General features: G+C 50.0%; 1 protein-coding gene across 5 annotated transcripts in view; it reads right to left on the reverse strand.

Annotated features, from left to right (window-relative positions):
- ELFN2 (extracellular leucine rich repeat and fibronectin type III domain containing 2) overlaps positions 1–12488 on the reverse strand; it is a 124384-nt gene that overhangs the window by 65039 nt on the left and 46857 nt on the right. For 4 of the 5 annotated variants that reach the window (XM_031503644.2, XM_031503645.2, XM_031503647.2 and 1 more), the window contains exon 3: positions 2047–10205. The exons of the other annotated variant lie outside the window; for it this stretch is intronic. In XM_031503644.2, the coding sequence (XP_031359504.1) occupies positions 7152–9578 (2427 nt within the window). In that variant the 5' untranslated portion in view covers positions 9579–10205 and the 3' untranslated portion in view covers positions 2047–7151. Of the gene's footprint in view, positions 1–2046; positions 10206–12488 lie in introns of those variants that run through there. 5 annotated transcript variants of the gene reach the window in all.

The raw sequence follows: 12488 nt of genomic DNA on the forward strand, positions 1-12488 counted from the left end.
CATCCTCCAGAGATACACAGTCCAGCGCCATTCCTTCCCACACTCAATCATTCTTCCCAAGTCCAGTGGAGAATGTCAGACTGTGAAGCATCTGCCTGTAGTAGCATCTGCTCCTAGATCTGCTCTCAAATCAATTCAAGAATTAATAAGAGTCATCAACTACTGCAGCATTTATATCCAGGAGCTGTTGTGTCCATAGTCACAACTCCCTAGAACCATTTATTCCTTTCCTTTTACTACACAAGAGCAGAGACTGTGAGCTCAACACACTCAATAACGAAGCCTAGAAACCATGGCTAGATTTGTCTAATCAGAGCTGGATGTGCAAGAACAAAAAAAAAAGAAACCCTCTGAGCCAAGGAGCCATACCACTCTCAGGAGAAAGTAGAAACATTAAGAAACAGGAGGCAGAGAAGAGACAAGACATGCAAGGGAATGGCTGCTATGTCACCATACACAAATTGGCCTAATTATGTGTATAAATGCACCAATAGGCATGGATTTGCTGGCTGTATTCTTGACTTTAAATATTGATGCTTAGGAAGAGCTGAGATCAGGATATCTGCTGGTGGATTAGGCTACAGATTGCTCAGTCATTACCCACGGCTGGATCGCCTGCCTTGGATTGCCTTCCTCCAGAGAGCACTGGAGCTCAGACAGAGGATTTGTTGTGTAAGTAATGGGCAAGGAAGCTCTGTCTTACACCCAGGCAGAGCTGTCTGCCTGCCCTGGGTGGGACAGAACCTGTGTGCTGATTGGGGCAGGAAAGGGCTGGTATCGTGACAGAACTGACAAGGATGTGTCCAAAACAGACAATAGCTAAGGGAAGAGAAACAAGGTGTTTGAGGGAAGAAGGTGACCACTGGGTGTCTGGGACAATCTCTCCATGCCCTGACCCAACGCTCTCAGTTTCACCCATACCTTGTTTCCTCCCATCCCATCCCATCCCGTCCCGTCCCGTCCCGTCCCGTCCCGTCCCATCTCATCTCATCCCATCCCATCCCATCCCATCCCATCCCGTCCCATCCCGTCCCATCCTGTCCCATCCTTCTCTACCAGACAAGTCTGGAACAAATGGACTCAGAAGCAGCTTTTCATAGTTTTTGCTCATTGATTTTTTTTTTTTTTTAGGTTTTTTGTTGGTTTGTTTTTTTAAATAAGAAATTTATTGCAAATATAGAAATTGATTTTCTCCGTACAGGAATCTCCGAGTTGAGGAAAAACGATTTCGTGCCATTCAGTTTTAAAACAGGAAAAGAAGGAAAGAGAGAAAAAAAAAAAAAAGAAAGAAAAGAACAAGAAAGAAATACAATTCCAAAAGAAGAAAAGAAAATAAATTCAAAAAAAAGAAGAAAGTAAAGAACGTAACTCCAACATAAATTTGTCCATACACAACCGGGGGGGTCACAGGGTTGTTACGGAAGGAGGAACACCAAAGAGGCCACAAGGAGCCAGTCCCAGCAGCTGCCTCCCAGGCCCTTCCTTACATTCGAGAGCTGACACCCCCTGCTCTGTGCCTGGCAGCTGCCCGCCCCTTCCCACCCCCTCACCCCAGACGCTGTGCTTGTGGATGGACCAGCCGTACCAGCCCTGGAGGGTCTGGCCTGACCCGGACAGACTCTTCCTCTTCCCCCCAGGGAAGGTGGAGAGCAGGCGGTGGGGACAGGCCGCCCAAGAGCAAGGCCTCACAGTGGTGGTGGTAGCTATGGGGGAGGCAAAGGCCAAGCCAAATGCACGAGGATGGGGCATACGGAGGGGGACCGTAAAGGGGGCAGGAAGGAATTTGACCCCTGGAGGGGCAGGGAGGATAAGGAGTGGGAGAAGGGGGAGAAGGAGAAGCCAGGCAGAAGATGCCCTCTCTCCAGGCAGGTTGGGGCAGCCCTGCAGAGAGCTGCCCTAGCAGGATGGCCGGGGACAGGAACGGAGACACCTCCCCAGGGCGCATGGGGGGACAGTCAAGGGGAGGCAGACCGAGAACGCCCCTCACAGTACAAGGCCAAAGCGGCTGAGGGACAAGGTTGGGAATGCGTGCGTGTGTAGGGGGGACGCAACAGATGCTCCCCTCTGCCCTTCTCCAGGGAAGGACCCAAAAACACCTGTTCAGACAGGGTGGGCAGGGCATGGCTGAGGTGGGGCAGGATCCACCAGCCCTACAGGAAAGCCCATAGCCTGGTCGGGGGTGGCACAAAATATCTGTCCCACACCAAGCCACCCTGAGGAGGTTTCCTCCTGCTCAGATAGTGGGACAGCAGCAGGTTGGCTCCAACAAGAGGACACGGCTCCACGAGGCTCTTCTTGACTGCATCTTGTGCGGAAGGAGGTCATGACAGTGGAAGGGATGTTCTCCAGGCTCCTGGAGGCTGTGTGTCCTTCCTGACGCAGCTGAGCTTTCCAGTCAGCAACAAGCATGGTAAATGTGCTTTTGGGGCCCTGGGTCCAGCTCCTACCCAGATGGCAGCTGCCCACCCTGTAGCACTTAGCTCTGCCCTACAGAGAGGGGTCACAGCTCATCATGAAGTCTGCCCAGATTTTTGTCTCCAGGCACTGCTGACTTACTCCCTTACTTTCTCTCAGGGAACCTTCACCCCTGCACTCAATCCTTGTTCTTCCCTTTGTCCCTTTATCATCCCATTCTTTCCACTGTAGCCATCTCTTCCCCAGGTCTTTCCAGCCTATTCCTCTTCTACACCTTCTCCATCTCCCTCTATCTGCTACCTTCTTGCCTCACCACTCCTTAGTCCTACCATACCAATTCACCCCTACTGTGTCTGCCCCTCGTCTTTCTCATCTCCTTTTCCACCTTCCTCCTGCATCTTCCCCTCATTCCTTCAAGCCTGCCAGGCAGAGCCTCCTCCAGCCAAGAAGGCTGATTAGCATTGCAAACACACAGAGGCCTCCTCAGCCCGACATAATTCTTCATTTGTCAGTCATGAATATTTCACACCTGCCTCAAGAGGGATTTATTCAGCATAGAAGAGTGGGGAGGGGGAGAAGGGAACATGGTACTGCAGCATAAACTGGGGCAGCACCAGCAGATATAGGAAAGAGCTCTGCCCCACAGGAACAGCATGCCTAGCTAGAGTCTCACCTTCACTCTCCTGAGTGCAGGGTCCCAGCCCAGGCTTCTCCCCAAGGCTGTTCTTGGGGCTAGAGGGCAGGTCTGCACCCAACCTCATTCCTCACCCTCCACAATTTTCAGTGAGGTGAACTAAAGCCCTGTTTTCTCTGCCAAGAGTCACCAAGCCAGAAATAAAGTGTGAAAGCGTTTGGTCTTGGTTTGGCCCCAGAAGTCCACTTTCCCCTGGGAGAAGGCAGCATTGAGGGACTTGCCAAAGCCAAGCCTTAAAGGCCTTAGACACTTCAAGGCAGTCCCTCCATACTTTTTCCCAAAAAAGAGATTTTTGAGGCCCTGCCCTCTGTCAGGCCAGCCAGGGTGGAGAATGCATAGGATAGACCTAATCCAGAGGTCTATGCAATCAATAAGAGGAAGGTGGTGGGAGATCTTCTAAGTGACTGTAATCAGCTGCACATCAAGTTTTCGCTGTATCAGAGGTTTCCCCTCAGCTAAAGCACTTCACATTCCCTCAAGCATAACCTTGCTTTTTGGGAAAGAGCAACCAGGGCAAAGGGGCATTTCTCTTACAAGATCTATCTTGACAAGCCTCACTCCTGTTCCTCAATAACAAGGAAAAATGATGGCCACTAGAAAGAGCAGGCCTTTGGTATATAACACATACCCCTTTATACACATGACTGTGAAAAGCAGCTGAGAGACCACAATTGGAGAAAAGGAAAGGGGGACACTGGAAAGAAGAAGGAATGAGGTTTATGGGGTGATTGGTTTGGGTTCTCCTTGGGATATGTTCCCTCTCAGACTGGTAGGAGTCTCTCATAAAAATCACATTAGGAATCAATGAAAGGAGCAGAGAAAACAGGGACAAGGACAGGAGAGACTTGGAGGGAGGAGGTTAAATTCCAACAAACTGGCACATACACAACAGGTGTTTGCTCAGAAAAATACAGTAAAATTGTCATGCAAATAGAACGTTAAATCTGCTTTCCTCCGACAGGGCTGGCATCACTTTGTGAGCCCTCATCCTGAGGGAGGGAGCAGGACAAAGAAGAAGGGAGGAGGAAGGAAGGTGAGATACTTTGTTCCCCTTCCTTGCCCTCTTCCTCCCACAGAACAGTCCATCATGTGCAAACTTCATCCAATGGTTTGAAATGGGGGGCAACAGCTGGGAGAGAAATGGCTTTTCCCTTCTTTCCAGCCTTACCCCCAACCAGAGAAAAAAGAAGGGCCTGATGATAGCTGTAACCCTGACCTTTCTTTTCTGCCTCATGAGGTGTTGACGGGAAAAAGCAGAAACCTTTACAGGTTAAAGCTCCCCCTTAAAGTATTGACTGAGCAGAACTGTTTACAAGACCACACGGCAGAGAAGCACAGGGAGGGAAGAGTTGGGGAGAGGAACAAGACTCCATCCCCCCTAGCCCATCATCCCCATTTTTCTGTCCAATTCTGTGCCCCAGCCATTAGTCTTTTCTGCTTGGATGGTTGCCGTGCTGGAAGACCACTGAGCCTGCTCTGTGTGGTAGCTGGGGAGGTCTTTGTTGTGCCTAAGCATCTCTCACAGCATTTACCTGTCTTGGTTTGCTGCATAGTCCCAACATAGAGGGACACCTGCCAGCAGTGATGTGACTTCCCTTTGTGACTTCCCTTCATCCTCCTGCGCACAGATGCACACAGACATGTGCACAAACAACACTTCCTCTGGGTTGGATTGGCTCTTACCATGTGGAGTCAGTCCCACAAACACCTCTGGACTCAAGGCAAAATAATGCTTTGACCGTGGGAAAGCAGGCTGACAGTAAAAAATCTGAGGCAATGGGGTCAGAACTTGGCTTAGAATTGTTACCATCAGCATCTCTACAAGGAAGAAACTCCCCATCCTGGAGTAAACCTATGAAGATCTTCATAGGTTTACACTTTGGGGATACCTGCTCTGGTTTTCATGCACCAGACTCTGCCTACTGCTCCACCTCACTTACAGATGGTGAAATTGTCATGTGTGACATAGAAGCCAGCTCTCACACCTGGCATTGCTACTACCTTGCAGATAACAGGCAAATTCTATGCATGCAGCATGTAAATCTCTCCTAGAGAAGCTCCTACACCCTCATCCTTCTCCCAGGGCTCCCAAAAACACTGGGTCTTCTGAGGAGTACCTCAAAGAGGATATAACTACTTAGGGAGGGCAAACATAACACAGGCCCTCACCCTCATCCTGACAGAGGTGAACTATGGTCAAGTGTTGGGCAGATCATGGGGAGGAAGCTCACGGTGCTGCATAAAGACATGTTCAGCAGGTAGCACTCCTGCCTGACAGAAAAATACTGGGGTAGATGGTGCCGAGATTGTGCTCACTGGGTTGCTCAAAAACGGGAATTTTTGAGGTGGAGAGGGCAGTAGGCTCATTGCCAACTCTGTGACAGATCTTCTATGCACGAGGCAGAGGTTGGGATCTAGCAAGTGCAACTGGGATTTTGTCGAGACATGACAGGATACCTAAGAAAAGTTTGTCACACCTCTGAGGATTTAGGAGATGACATGTTGTTCCCACTCTCATGAGGGCGTAAAAGTAGTAGAAGAAACACTTCCATCAGGATGTTGGAGTCCTCTTCTATCCTGACACACACAGTGCAGCTGCACAAAGGGAGTTTCTTCCAAGCCATCCTTCTTGGGCTACTCCCAGGCCCCATTCTCACATCCCATTTGTTCCCTGTGCTCCTGTCTTCACCCTAGGCTGTACCCTATGCATGCCAGAACGTCCATAGCCTATACAAGAGAAAGACTCTTTGTGAGGCCAGCCCAGTGAGATGAGCAACTAAAATCCTGCTCTTCACATTCACCTGGAAGTGAGGAGGTTGGATGATGCTCTTCCCATGGACCCCCACCCCACCGCCCATGGTGCAAATCAGTTGAGAAGAGCTTCAGAAGCTTCATGGAGAACTTGTTCTGCTGAGGTCCTCTCCAGGTCCCTTCCTCAAAGTAAGAGGGACATGAACAGAGAATTAAACAGACTACACAAGGGCAGCCTGAGCATAGGTGTGTGTGGGGAGAAGGACCTCTGACCTGTAACACTCGTGGATAGATGGGAGCCCCATACACCTCTGAGAGACCACACCTTCCTGCCTTTTCCTCCAACACTCCTTGAGGACCTGGCATGCCATGCCAAAGAGAACATTCACAACCTGTTTTTCCCCATCAACTGGCAGAAAACTGGCTCTGAGAAGGCCTGGAGAATGTCTGTCCCTCCAGATTGCTGGTGTTCATCAGCAGCAACATGGCAGGAGAAGGGAAGGAGGAAGAGCAGCAAGGGCACAGAGCCTGTTATACAGCAGGTCCTACCCGCCTTGGTCCTTCACATCTCTTCTCCTTCCTCTGAGGAGGACAGAGGTTTGTGAAGTATCTAGACAGGAAGTTCAAGCCTAGGGACCCTTAACAGAGAGTGATAGGGAAGGGCAAAGGAAAAGAAGGGAGAGAACTTCTTCCAGCAATTCCCACCTGTTTTGGAAGGGGACAGGAGAAAGAGAAAATCCTCCACTGCTAAAGAAAATGAGGGAAAAAGTTAGTGATGGAAGATTTGGCATAGCAAGTGTACAAGGTGGACAAGGAAGCTTTCTAAACCAAAGTCCTTCCCTCCCACCCAAAAGAAAAATCAGCCTTCAACAGGAACAGAAAGATGAATAGTTCACAGCTGAGTTTCACGCCCAGTGAGTGTCCATCTCTTCCCTTCTCCTACCACCACTGCCAACCACTCCCAGCCCATTCCCACCCACCCACACTCCAACATTGTTATCACAGTGTCAGAGCAGGGCGCTCCTCCCAACCATCTGTGGGCAGAACAATGGTCCCCGTAACACAGTAGAGACAATTCGGCGTGTGTGTGTGTGTGTGTGTGTGTCAGTGTGTGTGTCTGTGTGTGTAACAGTTGTTGTAAACTTTAAGAAAAGGTTTTGTCAGTTTTGTATTTGTCAGGAGTATTTTGTTGTTGTTTTATTTTTCACAGTCAAGTGGCTTTTTTTTCTGGTTGTTGGAGGCGGGGGGCGGGGGGGGGTCTTGGGTTGTATTGTTTCCTTGTGAGGAAGAGTCACAGCTTCTGCTGAGCAGAGACTCCTTTCCAGTAATCCAGGATGTCATGCAGATCCTCGTCCTTGGCAAATTGAACTTTCTTCCGCAGGGCATGCCCAGCTGCCATGTAAACCTCCTCCCTGTGATGCTTCTTGTAAGGCCGGAATCGCTCCCAGATCTTGTGGGTGCTCTCTGAGGAGTACTCGGGGCTGGAGGAGTAGCCCGAGAAGTAGTGTCTGGGGGAGAGCTGGGAGTACGTTGAGTCTCGCTTGGACCGGGACAGTGGCTTGAGGAATGACACCCGCTGGCTCAAGGTGTCAGCACTTTCCTCATAGTACAGGGCCGGGAAGGAGTGACGGTGCTCACTGCAATGGTAAGAAGGCTTGACCTCCAAGTGGTGGATGGCGCTCGGAGACACCAAGGGAAGACGATCCAAAGGGCTGTTTAGTGGACTGCCCTTCTCAATGTATTTGGAGTCAGACTTACTGAGTGGTGGGTGGTCAGGCACATCCAAGCTGAAGACCTTGGCGCTCTTGATGGAGCCACTAGAAGAGACACTGCAGGTCTTTCTGGCCACAGCAGCATCAGCACTGAGCTGGCGCTGCAAAGGGTGGTGGGAGCTTTCTTTGTAGGGTGGGGAAAGAAAGCTGGGCCGCTCTAGCCCACTTGAGGAACCAGCTGGGATGGACTGGCACTCAAAGGCCATATCTGAGTCAACACCAGTCCCACCACCCAGGAAAGATGCTGTATCCAGCTTGAGGGCATCAATACAGTTGTTGATGATCTGGTTGACCTTGTCTACTTCCTTGGCTATAGTAGAGATCTCAGCAGCTGAGCCTTGTCCATTGTCAAGCTCCCTCAGGTCCTCATCTCGCTGGGTTCTCTCCAGCCCATCCCCACCACCTGTCCGCACCTCAATGTAGTTACCTTTAGTGGTGACTTTGGGAGTCTCCATCCCAGCGTCCATTGACTTTGATGGGGGCAACTTCTCCCCAATCATGGAAGGGATGGAGGACATCCGTGAGACAGGAATGACAGGTGGCTCACCCAGCTTCTGGGAAGGATGGACCATGGTACTGGTATCAATATCTGATCCATAACGCATTTCTAGAATGGTCTTTTTGACATTGAGTGACTTCTGTTTCTCCTCCTGCATCCTCCGCTTCCGCAGGCAGTAGTACACCACCCCCAGGACAATGACCATTCCAAAAAGGCATCCCAGGGTGGTCATAATATAGTGTGTAGTGGTGGAAGTACTGGAAATAGGATCCTCCCTGCCTTTGCTCCGGGTTGCAAAGGTCAGGCAAGTATGGTTGTAACGCCTGTTGTTGCGGATAGAGGCCACACAGAATGTATAATCGGTGTGGGCCTTCAGCTTGTTGACAGTGACATATTCCTTCTTACTCTTCAGTGTTGCTATGTCAGAAACATAGCTGTTGTTGTATTGGACCAGCACATACATCTTACTGTAGGGCATGGGGATGGTGACCATCAGGATGGCTGAAGTGATTGTGACATCATGTAACTTGATGCTGGGACTGAAGGAGGAGTCAGTGGTGGAAGAGGCTGGAGGCTTGACTGAGAGAAAATCCCCAGGGCTGATGGCTGACCCCTCATCCAGATCTCGCTGGGAGTCAGGGGTGTAAGGGGTTGGGTTGACCCTGGAGAGGGAGGGGATGGTGCCCCCTCTGCACATGGACTGGAAGATGGTGATGGCATTGCGGTTGTGGTGAGGCCGGGGCACCAGAAGCGGATACCCAGCAAACTCCCGTGGAGTCTCACACTGGAGGCGGTCATAGTTCTTGGTGACGTTGTTGAAGAGGGCCAGCCAGTTAAGAAAGCCGTAGAGGCTACAGTCGCAGTTGAAGGGGTTGCCAGCCAGCTCACACACCATCAGGTTGCTCAAGCTGGTGAAAGTGTTGCCCTCCAGACGGCTGAGGCGGTTGGATGACAGGTCAATGCTAATCAAGCTGGGGCACTCAGAGAAGGCAGTAGGGGTGACCAGTTCAATTAGGTTATGTTGCACAAAGAGGAACTGGAGGCGGGCCATGCCCCGCAACATGCCCTCTGTCAGGTTGGTGAGTTTGTTGTAGCCCAGCTGTAGGACCTGGAGGTTTGACTGACCCATGAAAGCCCCATCCTCAATGTAGGAGATCTCATTCTTGGTCAGGTTCAAATCAGTCAGGTTGCCGAACCGGTTGAGGGAGGAGTACAGCACCACTTTGAGCTTGTTCTCGTTCAGACGCAAGTCATGCACCGTGCTGTTGATGTGCTGAGGGATGGTCTCATATGGGGGCTGATTCTGGCTGCAGATGGCCAGCCACACATACCCTTTGTCCCCCTCAATCAGCCAGCAGTCACCCCGCACGGTGCCAGGGGAAAACAAGCAGAGCAGGGCAGCTGCCCACAACCCCAGGCACAGCATGGTCTGCAGTGGTGCCCTCATCAGGATGGGGGGAAAGAAATCCCCAACAAAAACCAATGCCAAATCTCAGGAGAAGGACAAAAAGAAACTAGGGGGTAAGAACTGAGGTTTAACAATGGAAGGGAATGAGCACCCCAGTCCTATCACATGTCATCACCATTATTTCTTCTTGCCTTCTGGGTCAAGCCAGGAGCATAGAGGAGGGGGAACACATGCAATATTCTTCCAGAACACCCAAAAGCTATGACCGTGGATGTTTGGTCTGGAAGGGAACTACCTTGTGCTTCTTTTCTAAATAAAAATTCAGGCCAAGGATAATGAATCTTCTTTGATGCTCATGAGCGACTCACACACTTTTTCCCCTTTTGTTCCCTCCCACCCACCCCCCACCCATGCCAAACCCACCCCAAAACAAACCCAAGTCCTCGCTCTCTAGTCTTCCCCCGTCCCTCCACAGTGTGATTTGGAAGAACAAGGCAGGGCTGCCTCCTGTGTCGCTCACACTCCCTTGGTTTCTACTCCTTCTCTTCCTTCTTTCCTGGGTTCCCTCTGAGAAGCTTCAGGGCTTCGGATCAAACATGTCGAAAATAAAAATACAGAGAGGGAAAGAGCAAGTGTGCATGAGAGAGATCCATCTGTCACTGGAATCTAGAAAAGAAAACACAAAAGACAAGAAGAGGCATCATTTGGAAGCATCTCTGAGATAAGTGCACAACAGCAATGTTTCGTGAGAAGAGGGAGATGGGGAAGAGACATGTTAAGGGGGGTGCAAGCAAGAGAGGTGTGGTACTGCCTGCCGTGCTGATAAGCCTTTGAGGAGGGAACCCTCACAATGTATAATGTCATATCAGGGATATGCAGAAGGGTATCTGGGCTCCCTTAAGTAGTGTGATCACAGCCAGGGACCCGGGGGAAGGCAGTGGCGTGGGAGTAGAAGGGGAAGGGAAAGGAGAGTGGGAAACATAAAGCTGTTATTGCGGGGGCTCAAAACCCCTAGTGTAAACAAAGGCAAGCCCCAAGTACAGCCAAAGCCATGAATTTTCAGCTGCCTGGAAATGATGTACACAAAATGCATGAAGCAGGGAAAATGCAGACAAGCTTCTCCCCCCACCCCCCCAAAAAAGCTAAACATTTTTTCCTTTCCTTCCTTCCTTGATGCAAGAGGGATAAATAATTCAAACCACGTGTAACCACTTCTGCTCTAAAAATTGTTCCTGACTCTTGGTGCATGGACAAGGCTGTTGAGGTGAATCAATCTGGCTTGAACACAGTGGGGGGGTAGGGAGCAGGCAGTGTGTCAAATATCAGCCTCCAGTCTCTCACCCAACAATGTCAAAACTCCTAATCTGAAGAACATCATCCACCTAGCCCCATCAAAGAGTGGCGCACAGTTTACACCTTCACACTTTATTACCTCTCCTAGGGGGCTATGAACACTGCCCCTTTGTAAGAAACACACTTTGCAGACAAAGTGACATTTGCCTGTTAAACCACAACAAATGCATTTCTGAGCTCTGGGCGAGCTCCTGGTTCTGACCGTGAAGCACAACCTGGAGCACTTTTCTCTCCAGCTACAGCTTCAACCCTTCTCCCACTGTGCTGAGACAGGAGCCTGGCAGGGGTGTCCTCAGGCAGCACAGAGGAAATAATTTCATACAGTAGATAAAACATGTGGGCACTGTGCTATCATCTTTTTTTTTTTTTTTTTAATTTTGAGGAGAAACACTAAAAAAAACAGAGAAAAGGATTCTTGATTAATGAAAAATAAAGATCCCCTCTTGCCCCTTTTATTTTGGGGGGAGGCTGCTCACTAAAGATATCGCTGAAGCTTTTGCTGCAAAAGCTGAACCAATTTCCAGCACAGAGACACAAAGGGCAGAAATAAAATGAAGGAAGATAAATGAAAGAGGAGTGAACCCTTGAGGAACAAGGCTTATGTCTGTGGAGAAATCTGAGCTGATTTGGGTCTGTGGAATTACCAGGCCAGCTGGATTAAGGGATCAGAGATAGTGTCACAGAGAAATACTTAAATATTCAATAATCCAACAAGTAAAGCCAAGACAGAGAAGGGAAGGGTGAGAAGAGCTACACCCATGGAAAAGACAGAGAAAAAACCTCCATTCCCCAGAGCTCATTGTCTGAGGCCACCAAACTCATGTCACTTATGATTGTCATATGATGGCTTCAGCTGCTGCCCCAGCTTTACCTCAGCCAGCAATGAAGCAGAAGGCAGAGGTTTTTACAGTCTGTTGATTTGTTTCTCAGCCTTGTAATCCAATGAGAAATAATTTCCTGACACTATTCCCCCAGATGCCTCAGCTAGGAGGCACATCTGGCTCTCCACAGGTTGGCACCCACAGGCCTCTGATATTTCTCAGCACCAGTCCTCTGCCTTGTTCCACCTTTTCCAGACTGTGACTCCATGCAGAGATACAGCCAATTCCCCACACCATCTCCATCCCTTTACCTATTTCTCTAATGTTCCTTCACTTCACCTGATTTCTTCCACTGAACAAAGGGGTGGCAGACACTATCATGCTTTTTGCACTTTGGTGCCCAAATATGCCCACCCCAGGCAGAGGCCAGGGACACACCTGAGAAAGCAGTGGAAAGATTTAGGGATTAGACACCATCCTTCTCTGAGCATTATGTTCTGGCCTGCCTGTCTCACCTCACTAATTACTCTGCACAATATCCAGCTCCCTACAGGAACATCCCAGCCCACTTGCTTTGACCCCTTCTGGTAGGGCAGACTGCTCCAAAAGGTGTGCTGAAGTCACCATTGCCTGCTGTAGCGTGTTCATGGTACACATGCACAGAAAGAAACTCTGAGGCCAGGACCATATTCCTCTGCAGCAACCCCAGCAATCCCTGAGAGCCACCCCATCCCACTCAGGGAGCTGCACTCAGGCAGGACAGAGAGGGTTTGGA

Source organism: Lonchura striata, chromosome 5, assembly GCF_046129695.1.
Source record: "Lonchura striata isolate bLonStr1 chromosome 5, bLonStr1.mat, whole genome shotgun sequence".
Lineage (NCBI taxonomy): Eukaryota > Metazoa > Chordata > Aves > Passeriformes > Estrildidae > Lonchura > Lonchura striata.